At 38.4% G+C, this 22,515-nt stretch overlaps 1 protein-coding gene and 1 long non-coding RNA gene across 6 annotated transcripts in view; one reads left to right on the forward strand and one right to left on the reverse strand.

The window, feature by feature from the left end:
- The window catches only part of LOC144321950 (uncharacterized), a 78,630-nt gene that overhangs the window by 52,387 nt on the left and 3,728 nt on the right, over positions 1–22,515 (forward strand). The window lies entirely within an intron of this gene.
- Positions 1–22,515, reverse strand: part of SLC71A2 (solute carrier family 71 member 2) — a 77,106-nt gene that overhangs the window by 35,153 nt on the left and 19,438 nt on the right. For 4 of the 5 annotated variants that reach the window (XR_013387429.1, XR_013387427.1, XM_077911269.1 and 1 more), the window contains exons 2-3: positions 20,437–20,532; positions 968–1,030 (exon numbers count right to left, since the gene is read on the reverse strand). Coding sequence is in view for 3 of the 5 variants with exons in the window: in XM_077911269.1 (XP_077767395.1) it covers positions 968–1,030; positions 20,437–20,532 (159 nt within the window). In the remaining 2 variants the exon portion in view is untranslated. The remainder of the gene's footprint in view (positions 1–967; positions 1,031–20,436; positions 20,533–22,515) is intronic. The other variant, XM_077911262.1, reaches the window with a different exon arrangement.

Raw genomic sequence — 22,515 nt, forward strand, 5'->3', positions numbered from 1 at the left:
TCCAGCTCATGCTTGCTCTCTGAAATTAATAAATCTTAAAAAAATAAAAACCCAGGGATTCCTGGGTGGCGCAGCAGTTTGGCGCCAGCCTTTGGCCCGGGGCGCGCGATCCTGAAGACCCGGGATCGAATCCCACATTGGGCTCCCGGTGCATGGAGCCTGATTCTCCCTCTGCCTGTGTCTCTGCCTCTCTCTCTCTCTCTATCATAAATAAATAAAAAAATTTTTTTAAAAATTTAAAAAAATAAAATAAAAAGCCGTTATTGTAAACATTCTCAAATTATTTTTGAAAATAGGAAAAGAATAAATAGCACTCATTACAAGTAATGCTGCTCAAGGCTGTGAATTCAGCAAATTATTAGGGCATAACTTTAAGTGTACTCCAGAGCTCACAGATCAATACTATCTAAGTTGGGAGGGACACATCCGACACTATTCCTGTATAATATACTATATAAAGTGGGACTGGAATATAACATTCTATTTTAACCTCTTATTTATAAGCTTTTCTGATAATGTCATATTAAAATTTAAACAGTGAATGAAGGCTAATTAATTACATGGTTGTAAACTTAGTTGTGACTAGAACACACACCAGCTTTGACAAGACTATTATTCAGCCAATTAAATCTTGATGCTGCCTTCTTCCTCAATATCAAAGTCAATTTCAAAAGCAGATAAGAAGATGATAGGCAGGGCAATTAAAAGCTCACATAATTAAACTCTTTATAAACTGCTATGTATATGTCAATAAAAATGAAGTACTGCTTTTACCAGTAAACCTTTCTATGCCTTATGGACTTGGGATATAGTTAATTTTGACATTGATAATCCAGTTAAAAGTTTAGATTTAGGTCTCCAGAACAAATAATGATTCTTTCCCTACATCCCAGTTAAACTTCCAGAGTTAAACTACTAAGGATTCCTGCCTTTGGTTCCTTGTGAACCACACAAAAACTGTTCTTACCTTCACACCTTGAATGAGACCATTCATGAGGAATGTGTGTTGAGGAAATGTTTCATGTAGAACCTACAAAAAGCAAACAAACATCAAGAGAATTCAAAAACAAATTAAAGGGAAAGATTTTTGCCTCTATTAATGTTAGATTAGGTAAATAAGATGAACCCTGGAATGAAAACATTTTAAGTATCAGTGAAGTATGAAAAATATCCTATAAGTATGAAAACATAAAAAATGAGGTAGAAATCTAAATAAGGCAAGAACCTACACTCGAGCACTCTGATGCCTTTCTTACAAAAGCATTTGCAGCAAATATAAATTAATTGGATATACTCTTCACCACCACTAATTATAAGCAGGTACCACAAAAGGTTATATAAACTCAAGTATGAACCTGCAGCCTAGCTTCATATGACCTAGGTAGTCTAGGAAGCCTCAAGCCTTAAATTTAGATCACAGTGATTCCGGACTGGTAGTACTTCTGGTATCTAGCAGAAAAAAAAATCTAAAATCAATCCTGAAAAAGCATCATCTAGGCCTCAAATCAACCATATTTTTTTTCCTCAAATATAATGACCAGGACATAATCAAAGGTAATGAGATACAAAAGGAAATATGACCTCATGAGCAAGAAACAGCAACAAAAAATATATATATTATAATAGAAACAGACTTTCAATGACTTCACATTCTGGAATTACTTAACAGACTTTAAAAAGAATATGCTTGGGGCACCTAGGCAGCTTAGTTGGTTAAGGGTCTGACTTCAGCTCAGGTCATGATCTCAGGGTCCTGGGATTGAGCCCCATGCTGGACTCCTCACTCAGCAGGGAGTCTGCTTGCCCCTGCCCTCACTGGTGTGCTCTCTCTCTCTCTCAAACAAAATCCTTTTTTTTTTTATGAAGAATATACTTACTATAGTCTAAGATACAGAAAATAAGCTTGAAATTTTTGAACTAGAAGCTGTAAGAAATAAGAAAGTCCAGAGATTTTAAAAAGAAAAAAATTCCAAAATAGAAAAAAATGTATTGACTTAAGTTCAGAACTCAATGGAGATGTTTAACAAGAGTAGACATGGCTAAGAGAATTTCTGAACCCAAAAGTAGGTCAAAAGACCATCCAGAATGCAGCATGGAGACAAAAAGACAAAAAATAAAAGAGAAAGCAAAAGCCCCAGAGGATCCTGTAAGGAAATCTGACACAACTTCAATTAAATTTGTCTTGTAATGAGAATGAGGCAGACACATTTCAGGAGCCAATGGCTGAAGATGTACTAGAACCAATGACAGACATTAGTGCAGAGATTAAAGTAGCGTAATAAATCCTAAGTAATATAAAAAGAAATCCAAACTCACAATCAGAAAACAAAACAAAAAACTTAAAAACTGCAAGAAAAATACAGACAGACTGCCTAGAAAGATAGCTTTGTTGGGCAGCCCAGATGGCTCAGCAGTTTAGTGCCACCTTCAGCCCAGGGCCTGATCCTGGGGTCCTAGGATCGAGTCCCACATCGGGCTCCCTGCATGGATCCTGCTTCTCCCTCTGCCTGTGTCTCTGCCTCTCTCTCTGTCTCTCATGAATAAATAAATAAAATCTTAAAAAAAAAAAAAAAGATGGCTTTGTAACTCCACTAACAATGGAGCCCAGACAAGAAGCATGCTATCCTATCCTCAACATAATGAGGAAAAGACAACAAATGCCAACCTACAATTCTATACCCAGTTAAAATGTTCTTTAATACAATTTTCAACCTAGCAAAAACTAGTTTCCTAACTTACAGTAATCTAACTTACGCACTCCACCTAATGAGATATATATATATGTTTCCTTCACTTCCAGAAGAAGGAAAATAATCTAGATGCAAGATGTGAGATGCAAGATGAAATAAACAGCAAAGAAAATGGTGAATATAAATAAACAGTGATGCACACGACAAAATGATGTGTCTTGCAGGTTTTATTTTTAATTGTGTGGAATTAGAAGATGTAATGACATTGGAATAAACAAGGTAAATAAACACCAAGTGTTTACATTCCTTTACCTCATTCCTGCTGACACTGCTGTCCTGGATGAGGGTGAAGATACTGACATTAGAGACTTCAGTAAGTTTGCATGGAATGCTATGAAAGTAAAATGCATTCGAAGAAATTATTTCCAACCTTTCCTCTAACAAGATTATTTTTTAAGGTTTAGAAAAGGTTTGTTATCTCAGCTAGTGACATTTGAATTCTACCTATTTGTACTGGAAAGACAGGAAAGTAAATAAAGGACAGCAAATATCTCAAGTTAAAAATCACTGAAGTTCTCAGAAGAACCTCAAAAATAACAGATTTCATAGGGCACAAAATACAAAAATGTTCTCTAAAGAAAACAGAATGCAAATCAATATCAGAAGTAGTTTCATTTGTTACATGCATCACAAAAATATGGTCAAACAGCAAAACACAAGAAAGTTAGTATATCTTTAAAAATGTTTCTCTGACCCTGGGTATGCCACTAGGTGTAGGATGTATCCACTGTCTCACAACCCTCTCTTCTCCCCTTCTATATTCTGTCTCTGTCAAACTGACGCTGAGAACCTACAGACATTTCTGAGACTCCCCTTGCTCATAAGCTTTCTCACAGTTCCTGCCAGGAGGAAACAGAAGGTGGAGAAGTGCCAGTAAATACTACACCAACTCCAGGGCTGCGTGCATGCTGTCAAAGGGACACAACTGCCCATCCTCCACTGCCTCCGGCTCTGTCCTCTGACCTCCCCCTAAAACAACTCTATACTCAAAACAACCCACACATGCATTCACTTGTGCAAATGATACAATCCACCAACAAGAGAAAACCACTTAAATCTGGCAAAACTATATCCATGATTGAACAATGGAGTATGCATTTATTGGGCTGTACATTACACTAGAGAGATCTAATGGGATGTCTGGCTATATGAGGGAACATTTCTGGGCAATAGTGCCATGATGCAGGAAGTTCCTCTAAAAATCTTCGATATGTGCTTTTCAAAACTCTTCTACTTTTTCCTAATGCAGGGTAGAGTGGGGAAAAAAGAAAGCAGTTAAATTTTATTGGATAAATAAGTAAAACAAAATAAGACAGTAAAAAAAAAAGCTAAACCTGCATAAAATAAAGCAGCATAACGAAAACAGCACTATTCTACTCATTCTGATAAATTCAAAAAATTAAATATATTATACAAATAATCTAACTGCAAAGAACAGTAACTGTTACCATAATAAATTAAACCTAATGATAAAAAGTATATTAAACATCTCTGATAAAATCAAAGCTTTTATTTTTAACATTTTCCTATAGAAAATAAAACTTAAGGAAGATATTGCCTTTATTCTTCAGAAGGACTATCGTAAGCATTAAATATAATGGTATTTCCTTTTCTTTTTTTTGAAGGTTTTATTTATTTGACAGAGAGAGTGAGAGAGCACAAGTAGGGGGAGCAGCAGGAGAGGGAGAAGCAGGCTCCCCACAAAGCAGGGAGCCTGATGCAGGGTTTGATCCCAGGACCCTGAGATCATGACTGAGCCAAAAGCAAATGCTTAACTGAGCCACCTAGGCACCCCTATAATGGTGTTTCCTAGGGACTGAAAGTTTAGAGTTGAGCGGACTTGTGGTACAATGAAGCTAATAAATAACTGCATGTACATCACAACATATACATAATGTACATAAATACACATCACATACACAGCTGGTTTTCTGCACTTCTACCTAAAATTTTACCAACAGGACACTAAATTTACAGTATTCCTGAAAGCTAGGGTAACATGTGAAAGTTGAAGCAACAATAACATGTAAAAACGTGAAAGGAAAAATCTTTGAAAACGTAATTTTCCAGAGTCCAGGAAAGCAAACAGCCCAGAACCAGAGGAGGAAAAACATCTACAGTTGAACAGGTTATTAAAAGGTTATAAAATGAGGGGTGCTTGGGTGACTCAGTCGGTTGAGCTTCTGCTTTATACTCAGGTCATGATCTCAGGGTCCTGGGATAGAGCCCAGTGTCATTGGGCTCCCTTCTTTCCCCTCTTCCCGCTATTCTGCCTATTTGTACGCTCTATCAAATAAATAAATAAAATCTTTTTTTTTAAAAAAAATAAGGTTATAAAATGAGCTCCTGGTATCTTGCTCTCAAAGCTGCTGACTTCTGTATCTGTGCCCAACACAAGAATCAAAATGCATAATTCTCTGAACTGGGACTTCTAAATGGGATCCCTGTAGAACCAAATGGATTAAAAAAATGATAGTGCCCCAGATCCCTTATATCTATAGTCCTACAATAAACTACTTCATCAGTATAGAGGGCTCTCTGAACAACCACACTGTCATAAATCAAGAGCTCCTACAAGAAACACTCGTGTTCAATTCTGAGGAATAGAACTTTCCATCTGGGCTGGAGAACAATAATCCAACTACCAGAGACCAGAGGTGCCTACGGCACAGGTGGCAAATTGGCAAGCTGATCTTTTCTATTTGTATTTGTTTTTTTTTTTTCAAGTGAGATAGTTGTCAGCGTGTAAATTTCAGGAAAATTCATACACCATATGATTTTCTAGCGTGTCACAGAAAGTCAGAAGATTTCAGAACATAGGGCTTGAATTACCACATCACTGATTAGCTGAGTAAGCAGAGTGGCTGCTGCAGTTGAAGGAGCATATATTCCAACTGTAACATTCCTACCCCACTTCTGACATTTACATTACTTGCCTAGCCCCAGAAGACATTTGTTTTCATAATCTCTGATCTAACCCCTCATTTGTATATATAAACATGTATAAAATTCAACAACAAATGTGAAAATCACTGAAAGGTTTAAAATAAGTATAAGTGTCCTCCAAGACATTCAAGAAAATGCTATGCACATTGAAAATAATGTGCTACACAGGGACCTACACCAAAATAAGCAAAACCAGTTAAAAAAAAGTTGTCAAGAACTGATCAAAGCCTTCAAGAACTGATTACAAGAGAAAGCATAGAAATAAAATACATAATAAGAAAGAATGTCAGAATGGATAAATACATAGTATTACAATGTACTATAGTGTTTTAAAAAATTGGGCAGCCCAGATGGCTCCGTGGTTTAGCGCTGCCACCTTCAGCCCGGGGCCTGATCCTGGGGACCAGGGATTGAGTCCCACGTCAGGCTCTCTGCATGGAGCCTGCTTCTCCCTCTGCCTGTGTCTCTCATGAATAAATAAATAAAATCTTTAAAAAACAAAATACAGAAATTAGCTGCATAATATATAAAAAAGTAGAAGAGAAATGGAACTCAAAAGATGTCAGAATAGGCAGACAAAAGACAGCAGTGGGTATAAAAAATACATCGAACATAATTAACAAATTTAACATACTTACCATAAAGAGAATACTACTCTGGGGAATACTTGTTCTTTTCAGGTCATATAGAAAATTTATAAGAATCAACCATATACGAGGATACAAAACAAGCTTCAACAAATTTCAAAGAACTGAAATAATTCATGTTCTCTGATAATACAATCTACAGAAGGCCCCAAATGTTTAGAAATTAATACACTTAGAACAATCCATGAGTCAAAGAAGAAATCACAAGAAATATTAGAAAACAGAATAAGCTGAATGGTTGTATCAATACAACACATCAAACTCATGAGTGCTTAAAGACCAACTTTAGGTTTGAAAATACATAAAACGGAAAACCAACAAAGGGCTGAAAACAATGTTGTTTTTGTTTTTGTTTTTGAAAACAATGTTCTAACCTTCAATATAAAGAAGTGAGAGAGGGCAGCCCAGGTGGCTCAGCGGTTTAGCTCTGCCTTCACCCAGGGCATGATCCTGGGGACCCGGGAGAGTCCCACATCAGGCTCCCTGCAAGGAGCCTGCTTCTCCCTCTGCCTGTGTCTCTGCCTCTCTTCCTCTCTGTCTCTCATGAATAAATAAAATCTTTAAAAACAATTTTTTTTAAATAACAGAAAGAACAGCAAATCCAAAGAAGTAACAAAAAAAGGTAATAAAAAAAGACATCAGTAAAATGAAATCCAAACATTTAATAATGAAAATCAACAAAAACCAAAAGTAACTCCTCTGAGAAGATTGGAATTGATAATTCTTAAACTATTAGGACTACACCAAAATAAAAATCTTTTGCACAGTAGTGAAGGAAACCACAACAAATGACAACTTACTGAATGGGAGAAGACATTTGCAAACCCAAATTGGGGCTAATACCCCAAATATTTAAGGAACTTGCACAAACCAATACCAAAAAACAAAACAAAACAAAACAAAAACCACTACAAATAATCCAATTAAAATGGGCAGAGGACCTGAAGAGACGTTTTTCTAAAGACTTATAGATGGCCCCAATGGACACAAGAAAAGATGCTCAACCTAACTAATTATCAGGGAAATGCAAATCAAAACCACAATAAGATACCATCTCACACCAATAAGAATGGCTAGTTATCAATGGCTAGGAAATAACAGGTGTTGGCGAGGATGTGGACAAAAAGGGAATCCTCACATACGGTTGGTGGGAATATAAATTGGTGCAGCCACTATGGAAAACAGTATGGAGGTTCCTCAAGAATTAAAAATAGATGGGACGCCTGGGTGGCTCTGTGGTTGAGCACCTGCCTTCGGCTCAGGGAGTGATCCTGGAGTCCCAGGATCGAGTGCTGATCAGGCTCCCTGCATGGAGCCTGTTTCTCCCTTTGCCTGTGTTTCTGCCTCTCTGTCTCTCATGAATAAACAAATAAAATCTTTTTTAAAAACACCTGTCAAATCACCATGTACACCTGAAACTAATACCATACTTTGTAAAAATACAAAATAAAAATAAAGCAAATTGTGACACACACACACACACACACACACACACACGGGAATATTATTCAACTATAAAAAAGGAAGGAAAGGGACACCTGGTCAGTGGTTGAGCATCTGCCTTTGGCTCAGGTCATAATCCCAGGATCCTAGGATTGAGTCTTGTGTCAGGCTTCCCGCATGGAGCCTGCTTCTCCCTCTGCCTGTGTCTCTGCCTCTCTCTGTGTCTCTCATAAATATTAAATAAATGAATGAATGAATGAATGAATAAATAAATAAATAAATAAATAAATAAATAAATAAATAAATAAATAAAATCTTAAAAAAGGAAGGAAATTCTGCCACTTGAGACACCAATGGACCCTGAGGATGTTTTGCTAAGAGAAATAGGCAGAGAAAGACTAGTATCATATTATCTCATATATATGTGGAAGCAAACAAAACAAAACAAAACACAACAAGCTCACAGATAAAGAACAGATTGGTGGTTGCCAAACACAGGGGATGGAGGGTAAAATGGGTGAAGGGGATCAAAAGTACAAGCTTCTAGTTATAAAAATAAATATCAAAACTAAGTGAGTGGGATTTATGGAAGGGTAGCCTAATTTTCAAAAATCAATATAACTGACCACATTACTCAAATAAAGGAAAAATCTAGTTGTTATCTGATTATATGCAGAAAATTCATTTGATAAAATTTAACACCTATTTAGGATAACAACTGTAAGCAAAACAGTAATAGAAGGGAACTTCCTTTCTCTGATAAAGAATATCTACAAAAACAAATCTACAGCAAATAATACACTTAGTGGTAAATTTTAGATCGCTTTCTACCACCAGAGATCATCTCTGAGATAAGGATGCCCACTACAATTGCTTCTATTCAACATAGTACTTGATGTCACAGCAATGCAATAAGAAAAAGAAAAAGGACTGGAAGGAGTTAAAAAACTATCATTATTCACAAAATATATGAATGTGTATGTAAAAATCTGCAGATAAACACTTAGGATTAATAAGTGAATTTAGACAATCACCAGATACAAGGTCAAAATACAAAAATAAACGGTTTCAAGTACCAGCATGACAGAAAATTAAACCTTTACCCTTCTCCATGAATGTCCTAGCCGGCTAAGCACCAAGCGTTCAGGGACTGACTGGGAACTTGCCACCTGTCTTGGTACCCTAGTTATGTCAGTAACAGCCTCACGGCCCTGGAGTGTGAACTGAGACACAGTTAGAAAAGCAGCAGTGAGATGGTGGACTACAAGCAGAGCCAAAGTCCACATTTCCAATGGGAATGGCAACCATCTGGGAAGGAGATACTTTATTTTCTCTGGCCGGAGATAGGAGGCCAGCTCCCTTCCCAAACCTCTCACTTAGCTTATAACATCCTCTGCTGGACCCCTGCAGATGCCCTAGGCCTGGTGATACCCAAACAGCTCTGAAACCAAATTGCAAAGGGCCCTGTGGCCAAACCTAACCTACAGTCTCCAGGACTGGACCAAATTCTCTGCTTGAAAGCAGAGGATATGACTCAGACACTGGATCTGAACGGATTCCTGGGAAAACCTTGTTTCCAAAAAAGGGCAAAGGTGTATATAGGGAAACATGGAGGGCAGAGTTCTTCAGCAGAGACATTAAAAAAAAAATTTTTTTTTAACCTTTACAACTATACTATTATATCGGGATCCCTGGGTGGCGCAGCGGTTTGGCGCCTGCCTTTGGCCCGGGGCGCGATCCTGGAGACCCGGGATCGAATCCCACATCGGGCTCCCGGTGCATGGAGCCTGCTTCTCCCTCTGCCTGTGTCTCTGCCTCTCTCTCTCTATCTCTGTGTGACTATCATAAATTAAAAAAAAAAAAAAAAACTATACTATTATATCAAAAAACATTAAATATCTTGGAGTAAAACTAGTGAAAAATCTATGCAGTGAGAAATATAAAATATTATTCAGATAAATTTTAGAGACTAGATATAAAGAAGATATACCACAAAGAAGACTCAATACTGTAAAGATATCAATTCTCCTCCAATTAATCTATTGTCAATGTAATGACAATCAAATTTCCTATCAACACTGTGAATATTGAAGAGCCGATAATAAAATGCATATAGATAGATAAAAGGTATAAAATAGCCAATCTTGAGGAGGAAGAACCAAGCCAGAGCAGTTATACAAGATACCGCTACAGAAATCAACACAGCATGGTATTGACACAGGGCATATACATGAATAGAATACAAAACTTAGAAACAAATCCATATGTAGGTGGTTGCCTGATTTATGATTAAGTTGACACATACAATGGGGAAAAGAAATTTTTTTCCCCAATAAATTAGGCTGGTTCAACTGTGCATTATTCATATGCAATCAAAAGGAATCTTGACCTCCACAAAACACAATGATTTTTTTTCTAGATGGATGGCAGATTGATGTGTGAAAAAGAAACCAATAAACCTTTGAAAAAATAAAGTTTCTTAAACAAGATTTTAAGAAAGTACTAACCTAACCTTAAGGCAAAAAAAGAAGAAGAAACTGACCTGCCTAAGCTAGAGCCTGGCTAGTTGCAGGGTTAAATCACTCTAGAAAAATTTTGGCAGTAATTATATACTGAAGTTGAATAAAACCCTGCAATTTTAGGGGATGCCTGGGTGGCTCAGTGGTTGAGCGTCCGCCTTCAGCCCAGGGCATGATCCTGGAGTCCCGAGATCGAGCCCCACATCAAGTTCCTTGTGGGGACCTGCTTCTCTCTCTGTCTAGGTCTCTGCCTCTCTCTTGGTGTGTCTCTCATGACTAAATAAAATCTTTTTTTTTTTTTAAGATTTTATTTATTTATTCATGAGACACACAGAAAGAGAGGCAGAGATATAGGCAGAGGGAAGAGAAGCAGGCTCCATTGTCACAAAGCAAAATGACAGAGGAGGTAACAAAACTTCCCAAATTTGATTTAAAAAAGAAAAAAGTGAATTAACAAACCCCAGAAGCTAAATAAACCTCAAGTAAAAGGAACACAAAGAGATCCACACTCAGACACATTAATGAATAAACTGTTGAAAGACAAAGAGAACATCTCTAAGCAGAAAAAAAGGAAAATGAATTCACCACATATATTAGAGACTGACAAATTATCTGTAAAGGGACATAGAGTACATAGTAAATATTTTAGGGTACATGGTTTGTGTTGCAACTCAACTCAGCCATTGTAACACAAAAGCAACCACATTCAACAGACACTGTTGTGGTCCAACAATTTTTTATTTATGGATACTTCCACCTGAATTTCATATTAAATATCTTCTTTTGGTTGTTTCCAACCATTTAAAAATGTAAAAAGCATTCCTTAGTGCACAGACCACACAAACTCAGGCAGTAGGCCAGATAAGGTACATGGGCCATAGTTTATAGACCCCTGACATAAAGGGGAACAAAGATACTTATTATTAGCTAACTTCCTATCAGATAAAATGGATGCCATAAGGCAATATAATAATATATTAAAAGTACTGAAAAATCTATTTAAAAAATTAGAATGTAAAAAAATATTAGAATGTATTATATAATAAATATTACGATAGGGAGACCCACTGTCTGTTATATTTATATGTTAACTCTTCTTAAAATTGTAGGAAAGTTTGGAAATCAGCACTGTCTTTATTTTTTTTATTTTATTTTATTTTTTTTATTTATTTGTGATAGTCACAGAGAGAGAGAGAATGAGGCAGAGACACAGGCAGAGGGAGAAGCAGGCTCCATGCACCGGGAGCCCGATGTGGGACTCGATCCCGGGTCTCCAGGATCGCGCCCTGGGCCAAAGGCAGGCGCCAAACCGCTGCGCCACCCAGGGATCCCAGCACTGTCTTTATTTAAGCATTCAGAAGTTTACTGGTATAAAAGTATGCTACAGACTACAACATACAACTAATACATATGACGCACAGTAATAGAACAAAAATAAATGCCAAGCAAAAGTCAGTACATCTGCTTAATTAAGGCCCATTATATCATAACAGTGAGCTGTGCAAGAGAAAGCAAAGATTTAAAAAACTATGATCATATATTATAGATACTCTTAGTGAATGCTACTTATCTCATCTTAACAATAAAAGGTAAATTTACCCACAGGAGGGTAAATTCTGGGTACTTGGTCAAAAACCACTAGAAAACTATCAAAATCATAAGATGAGCCTGAACATTTTGATTCCAGAAGCCAAGACAAGCCTCCGTGTGACTATAGTTAGAACTTTACTTCCTTTTCATGTAGAGAGCAAAGTACTTACATATATTATGCTCCAAATGGCAAAAACAGTCCTAACTCATTTTATCTCAAGTCCCAAAAGGAAAGGATTAAGTGAAGGAAGCAGAAAAGGCTAGACTGCAGAGGAAATAAGGGGCAGATAAGATGGAATATGGGTTTTTTTTAATAAATGAGCACATACTCTCAAAACAAGGACAAGAATACTGAATGTGGCGGGAAAAAGAACATTCTTTATTAGATCACTGTATGAAGAGAATGGTGTATTGGAGTATACTGTATCCTTGAATCTCTAGCAAGATTTGAGGAAGGTCAGCTTGCAAAAGAAAATCTGCAAATTCCAAGAATAAAATTTTCCACTCATAGGACCAGTATTAAGTATATCTTTATTGAAATAAGTGCTATTTAAACATATCTAAAGATGTTTATATTAATCAGATAGCTTTATTTACAGTAAAATGAGATCAGGCCCTCTAAGAGGATGCACGTTTTTGAATAGAGGGTAGAATGTAAGGCAGGGATGGAGAGTAATTTTTATGCATAAGCTACTACTCGCAGAAGGCCAATGAGTGAGGTCAACTTTACAAATCTACTTTAGTGTCTTAGGGTTTGAGAACTTTCTCATGGTACTTAATAAACTAAAATTGTAATATAGGACATGAGACAGGCAACAAATTACACAGAGTAAATGACTAAGAAAAAGTAAATTTTACACTACTTCAGTTTGGGCACCTTATACACTTCTAGGGATGCATCCATTTCTTCCAGGTTGCCTAATTTGTTGGCATAGAGTTGCTCATAATATGTTCTTATAATTATTTGTATTTCTTTGGTGTTGGTTGTGATCTCTCCTCTTTCATTCATGATTTAGTTTATCTGGGTTCTTTCTCTTTCCTTTTTCTAAGTCTGGCCAGGGGTTTGTCAATCTCACTAATTCTTGTAAGCAACCAGCTCCTAGTTTCGTTGATCTGTTCTAGTGTTCTTTTGGTTTCTGTTTCATTGAATTCTGCTCTAATCTTTTATTAATTCTCTTCTCCTACTGGGTTTAGGCTTTACTTGCTGTTCTTTAGCTCTTTTAGGCGTAATGTTAGATTGTGTATTTGAGATCTTCTTGTTTTTTGAGAAACAAGCGTATTGTTATATACTTCCCTACTTAGGGCAGCCTTTGCTGCATCCCAAAGGTTGTGAACAGCTGTGTTTCATTTGATTCCATGAATTTCTAAAATTCTTCTTTAATTTCCTGATTGACCCACTGTTTAGTAGGACACTCTATATAACCTTCAAGTATTTGAGTTCTTTCCAAATTTCCTCTTGTGACTGAGTTCCAGTTTCAAAGTATTGTGGTCCAAAAATATTTCAGGGAATGATCCAGAATCTTCTATTCTGGAGAATGTTGCATGTGCACTTGAGAAGAATGTGTATTCTGTTGCTTTTGTATGGAATGCTCTGAATGCATTTGAAGTCCATCTGGTCCAGTGGGTCATTCAAAGCCCTTTTTTTCCTTGTTTATCTTCTGCTTAGATGATCTGTCCATTGTCAAGAATAAGGTGTTAAAGTCCCCTACTATTAATGTATTATTATCAATGTGTTTTCTTTAATTTTGTTCTTAATTGGTTTATATAATTGGCTGCTCCCATGTTAGGGGCATAAATATTACAATTGCTAAATCTTCTTGTTGGATAGATCCTTTAGTTATGATTTAGTGTTCTTCCTCATGTCTTATTATAGTCTTTGGTTTAAAATCTAATTTATTTTGGGACGTCTGGGAGGTTCAGTGGTTGAGCATCTGCCTTCAGCTCAGGTCGTGATCCCAGGGTCCTGCGAATGAGTCTCCCATTGGGCTCCCCATAGGGAGCTTGCTTCTCCCACTGCCTATGTTGCCTCTCTCTCCGTTTCGCTCATGAATAAATAAAAATAAAATCTTAAAAAATAATTAAAATCTAATTTCTTTTGATGTCCATTAGGATGATAAATAGATTTCCATGGGATCCCTGGGTGGCTCAGGGGTTTAGTGCTTGCCTTCCACCCAGGGCGCGATCCTGGAGTCCGGGGATCGAGTCCCACATCGGGCTCCCTGCCTGGAGCCTGCTTGTCCCTCTGCCTGTGTCTCTGCCTCTCTCTCTGTCATGAATGAATAAATAAAATCTTTAAAAAAAAAAATTTCCACCCTTTCACTTTCAATCCGCAAGTATCTTTAGGTCTAAAATGAGTCCCTTTTCTAATGGCTGAGTAATAGAAACGACAAATATCCACCATTTGCTTCGACGTGGATGGAACTGGAGGGTATTATGCTGAGTGAAATAAGTCAATAGGAGAAGGACAAACATTATATGGTCTCATTCATTTGGGGAATATAAAAAATAGTGAAAAGGAATAAAAGGGAAAGGAGAAAAAATGAGTGGGGAATATCAGAAAGGGAGACAGAACATGAGAGACTCCTTACTCTGGGAAAGGAACTAGGGGTAGTGGAAAGGGAGGTGGGCAGGGGGTGGGTGTGACTGGGTGACGGGCACCGAGGGGGGCACTTGATGGGATGAGCACTGGGTGTTATTCTATATGTTGGCAAATTGAACACCAATAAAAGGGATCCCTGGGTGGCGCAGCGGTTTGGCGCCTGCCTTTGGCCCAGGGCGTGATCCTGGAGACCCGGGATCGAATCCCATGTCGGGCTCCCGGTGCATGGAGCCTGCTTCTCCCTCTGCCTGTCTCTGCCTCTCTCTCCTTCTCTCTCTGTGACTATCATAAATAAATAAAAATTAAAAAAAAAAAAAGAACACCGATAAAAAATAAATTTATAAAAAAATAAATAAAATGAGTCCCTTGTAGACAGCATATTGATGGGTCTTGCTTTCTAACCAATCTGATACCCTATGTCTTTTGATTAGGGCATTTAGCCCATTTACATTCAGAGTAACTACGAAAAGGTATGAATTTAGTGCCATTGTATTACCTGTCAAAATCCTTGTTTCTGTAGACTATCTTTATTCCTTTCTGGTTTATGTTTTAATATTTTTATATTTTATATTTTAATTTTTATTTATTTTTATTTTTAATATATTTTATATTTTAATATTTCTTGCAGGGCTGGTTTTGTGATGACAAATTCTTTTAGTTTCTGTTCGTCCTGGAAGCTCTTTATCTCTTTCCAATCTGAATGACATCCTTGCTGGATAAAGTATTCTTGGCTGCATATTTTCTCATTTAGCACCTGGAATATATCATGCCTGTCCTTTCTGGTTTCTGTGGATAGATCTGCTGTCAATGTAATGTTTCTATTCTTGTAGGTTACGGATCTCGTCTTGAGCTGCTTTCAGGACTTTCTCTTTGTCTCTGAGTTTTGCAAGTTTCACTATTATTATACGCTGGGGTATTGACTTATTTTTATGGATTTTGAGGGGGGATTCTCTGTGCCTCCCGGACTTGGGATGCCTGTTTCCTCCCCCAGATTAGGGACGTTCTCAGCTATAATTTGCTCCAATATACCTTTGGGCCCTCACCCCTTCCCTCTTCTTTTGGGATCTCAATTATGCAAATTTTTTTAAACTTTATAACATCACTTATCTCTCAAATTCTCCCCTGGTGATCCAGTAGTTGTTTATCTTTTTCTCAGCTTCTTTATTCTCTATCATTTTGTCTTCCATATCACTAATGGTCTCTTCTGCCTCATTTATCCTAGCATTTAGAGCCTCCAATTTTTTTTTTTTAAGATTTATTTGACACAGGGGATCCCTGGGTGGCTCAGTGGTTTAGTGCCTGCCTTTGGACCGGGGCGTTGATCCTGGAGTCCCGGGATCGAGTCCCACGTCGGGCTCCTGGCATGGAGCCTGCTTTTCCCTCCTCCTGTGTCTCTCTGCCTCTCTCGCACTTTCTTTCTCTCTCTCTCTCTCTCTCTCTTTCTGTGTCTATCATAAATAAATAAGTAAGTAAGTAAATAAATAAATCTTAAAAAAAAAAAGATTTGACACAAATAGTGAGCCCAAGCAGCGAGAGTGGTACGGAGAGGGACAAGCAGGCTCCCCAAAGAGTAAGGAGTCTGAATGCAAGGCTTGATCCCAGGACCCTGGGATCATGACCTAAGCCGAAGGCAGATGCCTAACTGACTGAGCCACCCAGGTGCCCTAGATCTTCTATTTTTTATTGCATCTCATTAATAGCTTTTTTTATTTTGACTTGATTAGATTTTAGTTCATTTCTCCAGAAAGGGATTCTCTAGTGTTTTCTATGTTTTCAAGCCTAGCTAGTAACTTTATAATCATTATTCTGAACTCTAGTTCCAACATCTTTTTTTTTTTTTTAATTTTTATTTATTTATGATAGTCACAGAGAGAGAGAGAAAGAGAGGCAGAGACACAGGCAGAGGGAGAAGCAGGCTCCACGCACCGGGAGCCCGACGTGGGACTCGATCCCGAGTCTCCAGGATCGCGCCCCAGGCCAAAGGCAGGCGCTAAACCGCTGCGCCACCCAGGGATCCCTCTAGTTCCAACATCTTACTTAAATCCATACTGATCAGGACCTGCAGTTAGTACTGCTTCTTGTTCTTTTTCTGAGGTGAGTTTTTCTGTCTTGTCATTCTTGCAGAAAGTGGTCACTTTTCTATTTGCAGAGTTGTGCCAATTCTTTTCTTAGATCTCCAGTTGAGTTTGCAGGTGTTTAGAATCATTTGATAGTTTTCTAACTGAATTCCTGAGACTAGACAAAAATGAGGTCTCCTATTCCTCTGGCACTTGGAAAGTGTCCAATCTATACTACTTCAAACAGAGCACTTCTAGTGTGTGCTAGGATGCAGATAGTCAGATTGCACAGAATATTAATATGTAGTTACTGTTCTGTATCTCCAAATCCTTACCTTAAACTATTTTTCTCACCTCATGGAAACAGGACAGAATGCTGTCCACTTGGGGAAAAAAAAAAAACACATGTACCATCATCCTAATAGTTACAACACCATGATGGGTGACAGATGCAGGATGTCAAGAACTAGTTATCTGACAACAATAAACCCCAACATAAAGGAATAGGATAAATGAACTTTTGCTATAATAAAATAAACTATAATTTTGTCCCTTTCTTACCAGTTCTCTGTCCAACCAGAAAAGGTAGAAAGTACAGAGGATATGCCAGAGAAAATCTTTTTTTTTTTCTTCTCTCCAAAAGGAGAAAGGAACCAGCCCTGCCACATCAGAACAGAAACAGAGGTAGCAAACTGTGTTGTAAAGGCTGAGGAAGATAAGACAGTACAGGACATTTAGCATAATTTAGCAACACGAAGGACTCAGAAAAAAGAGAATGAACCCATCTATTAATTCAGCAAATCTTCTATGACACTGTAGTGTCAGAGTGATGCTAGCAAGCCTGTACTCCACAGATATAAGTGTATATTTTAACCAAATATTTGCAAACAGTAAAACTGCTCAGAAACTGCAAAAAGAAAGTAAAGCAGCATTTTAGCTGGCTTATAAGGCTGCATTGGGCAGTAAGAAAAAGCCACATCGACTCTGGCAGCCCAGGTGGCTCAGTGGTTTAGCGCCGCCTTCGGCCCAGGGCGTGATCCTGGAGACCCGGGATCGAGTCCCGTGTCGGACTCCCTGCATGGAGCCTGCTTCTCCCTCTGCTTCTCCCTCTGCCTGTGTTTCTGTCTCTCTGTCTCTCTTTTTCATGAATAAATAAATAAAATCTTAAAAAAAAAATTAAGAGATCTAACAATCTGTGATCTAGGGCCAAAAAGGTCTCCAAAGTTTTTAATTGTCTGGAAAGTGGTTTTACAATTTCTAATAAGACCTCAAAAACATTATTCTTCACTTAACTTTGAATTCTTAATACAGACTGATTATAGGATTAACTCTATATTGAGAAACCTGTAATATCACTACAGCAGATTTCTAGTTCCACAAGAAAAATACTATTTAGGGACGCCTGGGTGGCTCAGTGGTTGAGCGTCTGCCTTTGGCTCAGGGGGTGAACCTGGGAACCGGATGGAGTCCCACATTAGGCTCCCCATGGGGAGCCTGCTTCTCCCTCTCCCTGTGTCTCTACCTCTCTCTGTGTGTCTCTCGTGAATAAATAAAATCTTCAAAATAAACGAATAAATGTATGTATGTATATACGTATGTGCCAGAATTAAAAGCTGTATAGCAAAGTCTTACATAAGGCTAACACCCTCCCTCTAAAGTTCCCTATTTTCTAAAGTTAATTTGGGAACATAGATTATCTGTATTCAAAGTGATTCTCTGGTAAGGCAAAATGGTGACTGGGAAGAGTTAACCCACCAATGATTTTGATTTTTATTTTTTATTTATTGTACACTTTTTAATTGGAGTTCGATTTGCCAACATATAACATATCACCCAGTGCTCATCCCGTGAAATGCCCCCCTCAGTGCCCGTCACCCAGTCACCCAACCCCCCGCCCACCTCCCTTTCCACTACCCCTAGTTCATTTCCCAGAGTTAGGAGTCTCTCATGTTCTGTCACCCTGATATTTCCCACTCATTTTCTCTCCTTTCCCCTTTATTCCCTTTCACTATTTTTTATATTCCTCAAATGAATGAGACCATTTAATGTCTGTCCTTCTCCGATTCACTTACTTCACAGCGCATAACACCCTCCAGTTCAATCTACATTGAAGCAAATGGTGGGTAATTGTCGTTTCTAATGGCTGAGTAATATTCCATTGTATACATAGACCCCATCTTCTTTATCCATTCATCTTTCAATGGACATCGAGGCTCCTTCCACAGTTTGGCTATTGTGGACATTGCTGCTATAAACATTGGGGTGCAGGTGTCCTGCCATTTCACTGCATCTGTAACTCTGGGGTAAATCCCCTGTAGTGCAATTGCTGGGTCATAGGGTAGCTCTATTTTTAACTCTTTGAGGAACCTCCACAGTTTTCCAGAGTGGCTGCACCAGTTCACATTCCCACCAACAGTGCAAGAGGGTTCCCCTTTCTCCACATCCTCTCCAACATTTGTTGTTTCCTGTCTTGTTAATTTTCAACATTCTCACTGGTGTGAGGTGGTATCTCATTGTGGTTTTGATTTGTATTTCCCTGACGGCAAGTGATGCGGAGCATTTTCTCATGTGCTTGTTGGCCATTTCTATGTCTTCTTTGGTGAAATTTCTGTTCATGCCTTTGCCCATTTCATGACTGGATTGTTTGTTTCTTGGGTATTGAGTTTAATAAGCTCTTTATAGATCTTAGATACTAGCCCTTTGTCTGATAGGTCATTTGCAAATATTTTCTCCCATTCTGTAGGTTGTCTTTTAGTTTTGTTGACTGTTTTTTGCTGTGCTGAAACTTTTTATCTTGGTTAAGTCCCAATAATTCATTTTTGCTATGATTTTTAAAGAACAATTTAGACAACTGAATTTTTTTTTTTATTTACTCATGAGAGACAGAGAGAGAGAGAGAGAGAGAGGCAGAGACACAGGCAGAGGGAGAAGCAGGCTCCATGCAGGGAGCCCGACATAGGACTCAATCCCGGTCTCCAGGATCAGGCCCTGGGCTGAAGGTGGCGCTAAACCGCTGAGCCACCCAGGCTGCCCCAAGACAACCGAAATTTAAGGTCAATTTAAAAACATCTTCTTTTTTCAATTTTAAAAATATTTTAATTAAAATTCTTAGTAATTGAGGCGCACCTTCGTGGCTCAGTCAAATAGGTACCTGACTCTTGATTAAGGCTCACGTCATCACAGGGTCCTGAGACTGAGCCCTGTGTCGAGCTCTGTGCTCCACATGGAGTCTGCCTGGGATTTTTCTCTCCTTCTCCCCCTACTTTACGCACTTGCACATGTGTGCGTTCTCTCTCTAAAATGTAAATAAATAAAATATTTATTAAAAAATAAACTAGTGATTAAGCACCCAAAGCCTACATGCCTATCCTTTCTTAAGCATCTCCCTTCCTTTAACCACACACGTATCAAACATCCAGGTTCTTGCTAAGAAATTAATAGAGCCTCTGCAAAGAAATGACTGTAAGTTAGCTACCAAATATGGAAATTTAGACATTATTATGATTATCATTTTCACTGTTACAAGGCACGTAATTACCAATCAATTTACTAGGTTCTTGGTCAAAGGCCATCATATCCATACAAATTAAGTTACAAAGCTCAATAAAACTTTGCAAAAATTTCCCCTAGTGCATCTCATCTCCATGGTCTTCCTAAATACATACATTTCACCCACAGAACTTCCAAGAATATTTAACATGCAGCCCAGGTGTTTTGTTGCAGGTAGTTCAGTCTACACAGTGGATACAAACCAGTAGAATAAGCAGTCTTAAGCTGCTGCCCAGTGTTTCTCTCAAACACATAGGTAGACATTTGGCCCTTAGGATATATGCTTAAGAACCTCTCTTCTGCTTTCAAGACAAGGACCTGTTTAGCAATACTTACAGTTAACATCGGAGTTGTCAACAAGCCCCACGCAAAGAATTCTAGGAAGATGACAATAGCAGCATGGTATACACTTGGTCTGCCAAAGCCTTGTAGCTAAAAAAGGAAGAAAGTTATTATGAAAAACAGCAGACAGAAAAAAAAAAGGCAGACAGATACAAGATCCATTTTGCTAAAATGGTATCTAACAACAACAAAAAAATACTGTATGAAAAAATGCTGTATAAAATAAACTTAGGACCTACCTATATTATATACGATGAAACTTCATTCTGTGCCATCCCTGATGAATGAATCTTGCCTAATCATAGAAGATGCCAAAGTCATAAACTTTTTACTTGTCCCATCAACACAAATAACTGAGCTTTGGCTGAGAATCAACCGGGTCTTTAAGAGACTGAGGTTCTAAGACCTGACTATTCTGTCTCTTGCTAACAATGTGTTCCTCAGCAACTTGGCCTTTTATGTAAAGAGAAAGGCAGGCATGTAGGTCACTTGCTCAAAAGCTTCAGGGGCATCACAGATAATTTAAATGATGGGGGAGAAAGAATAAGGAAAACAGTCCATACTAAGGTGTCAATATCCAGCTTTCTGTTTCTGTTACATTTGGGGTTTTTTTGTTTTTCAAGATTTTATTTATTCATGAGAGATAAAAAAAAAAAGACATGGGCAGAGGGAGAAGCAGACTCCCTGTGGGGAGCCCGACACAGGACTCAATTCTAGGACCTGGGGATCATGAGCCAAGCCAAAGGCAGACCCTCAACCACTGAGCCGCCCAGGTGCCCCTGTTTCTGTCACATTTGAAGACTGTCTATTCTGCTAGTTGTCTGCAGCTTATGACTTCCGGAAATAAATCGATTTAGCACGCTTTGCTACCTACCACTTGGTAGTAACTGGAAGTGATGCCTGCAGTAAAATCCATGCTATGTCTATGCTTAATATTTTTAAGTCTTTAAAAGTTATAAAGAAGGCACCTGGGTGGCTCAATGGTTGGGCATGTGCCTTTGGCTCAGGTCATGATCCCGGAGTCCGGGGATCAAGTCCCATATTGGGCTCCCCACAGGGATCCTGCTTCTCCCTCTCCCTGTGTCTCTGCCTCTCTCTCATGAATAAATAAATAAAATAATAATAATAATAATAAGGCAGAAGTAAATCTGCATCACTTGACTGGAGTCTAATCATAAGGAAATGATTGATCAGACAAATCCCAATTGTGGGACATTCTACAAGACAACTGGCTTGGTCTCCTTAAAAATGTCAAGGTCATAAAAGACAAAAGTGAAGGTAAGGAGACTCATGCATATTGAAGGAGGGCAGAGCCACAACAAAATGGGAGATCTTGGAGTGGATCCTGGGGGAAGGGGAGCAAAAGGATAAAATCTACATATGGACTTTATATAAAATAATCATACAGGTGTTCTCGATTTCTGCAACTGTCAAATGGTTTGGGGGAAAAAAATTGGTACATACATAGTTCCTAAAGCAAATGTCACAAAATGCTAACTGCTGAATTTAGATGAAAGGAATATAATTTTACTTTTTTTTTTTGTAGTTTTGAAAATTTTCAAAGAGCCAAGAACAAATGTTATTAAAAATACAAACTTGTGGGATCCCTGGGTGGCGCAGCGGTTTAGCGCCTGTCTTTGGCCCAGGGCGCGATCCTGGAGACCCGGGATCGAGTCCCACATCGGGCTCCCGGTGCATGGAGCCTGCTCCTCCCTCTGCCTGTGTCTCTGCCTCTCTCTCTCTCCCTGTGTGACTATCGTAAAAAAAAAAAAAAAAAAAAAAAAAAATACAAACTTGTAAAAACTCAACTCTCCAAGCCAAAAGCCCTTGAACATAGCCTTCAAAAAGTACTAGATTTCCATAGTCCTTTACTAACAGAATAGTGCATGGAAATGGCAGCAACTCTTTAGCATCTGCCTGTGATTTAGCTTTCTGAGACCCTCTGCTAAGCCATTCCAGCTGCTAGACATGGAAACTTGGCTATCACCCTTGCTCTCCCCACACTGCCTTCCATCTATTCCTCTAGCATCTCTTGTCTAAATTACAGAGTAGCTTCCTACGCTTGCTCCTTCA

The sequence above is a fragment of the Canis aureus genome, chromosome 1, assembly GCF_053574225.1.
Source record: "Canis aureus isolate CA01 chromosome 1, VMU_Caureus_v.1.0, whole genome shotgun sequence".
Taxonomy (NCBI): domain Eukaryota; kingdom Metazoa; phylum Chordata; class Mammalia; order Carnivora; family Canidae; genus Canis; species Canis aureus.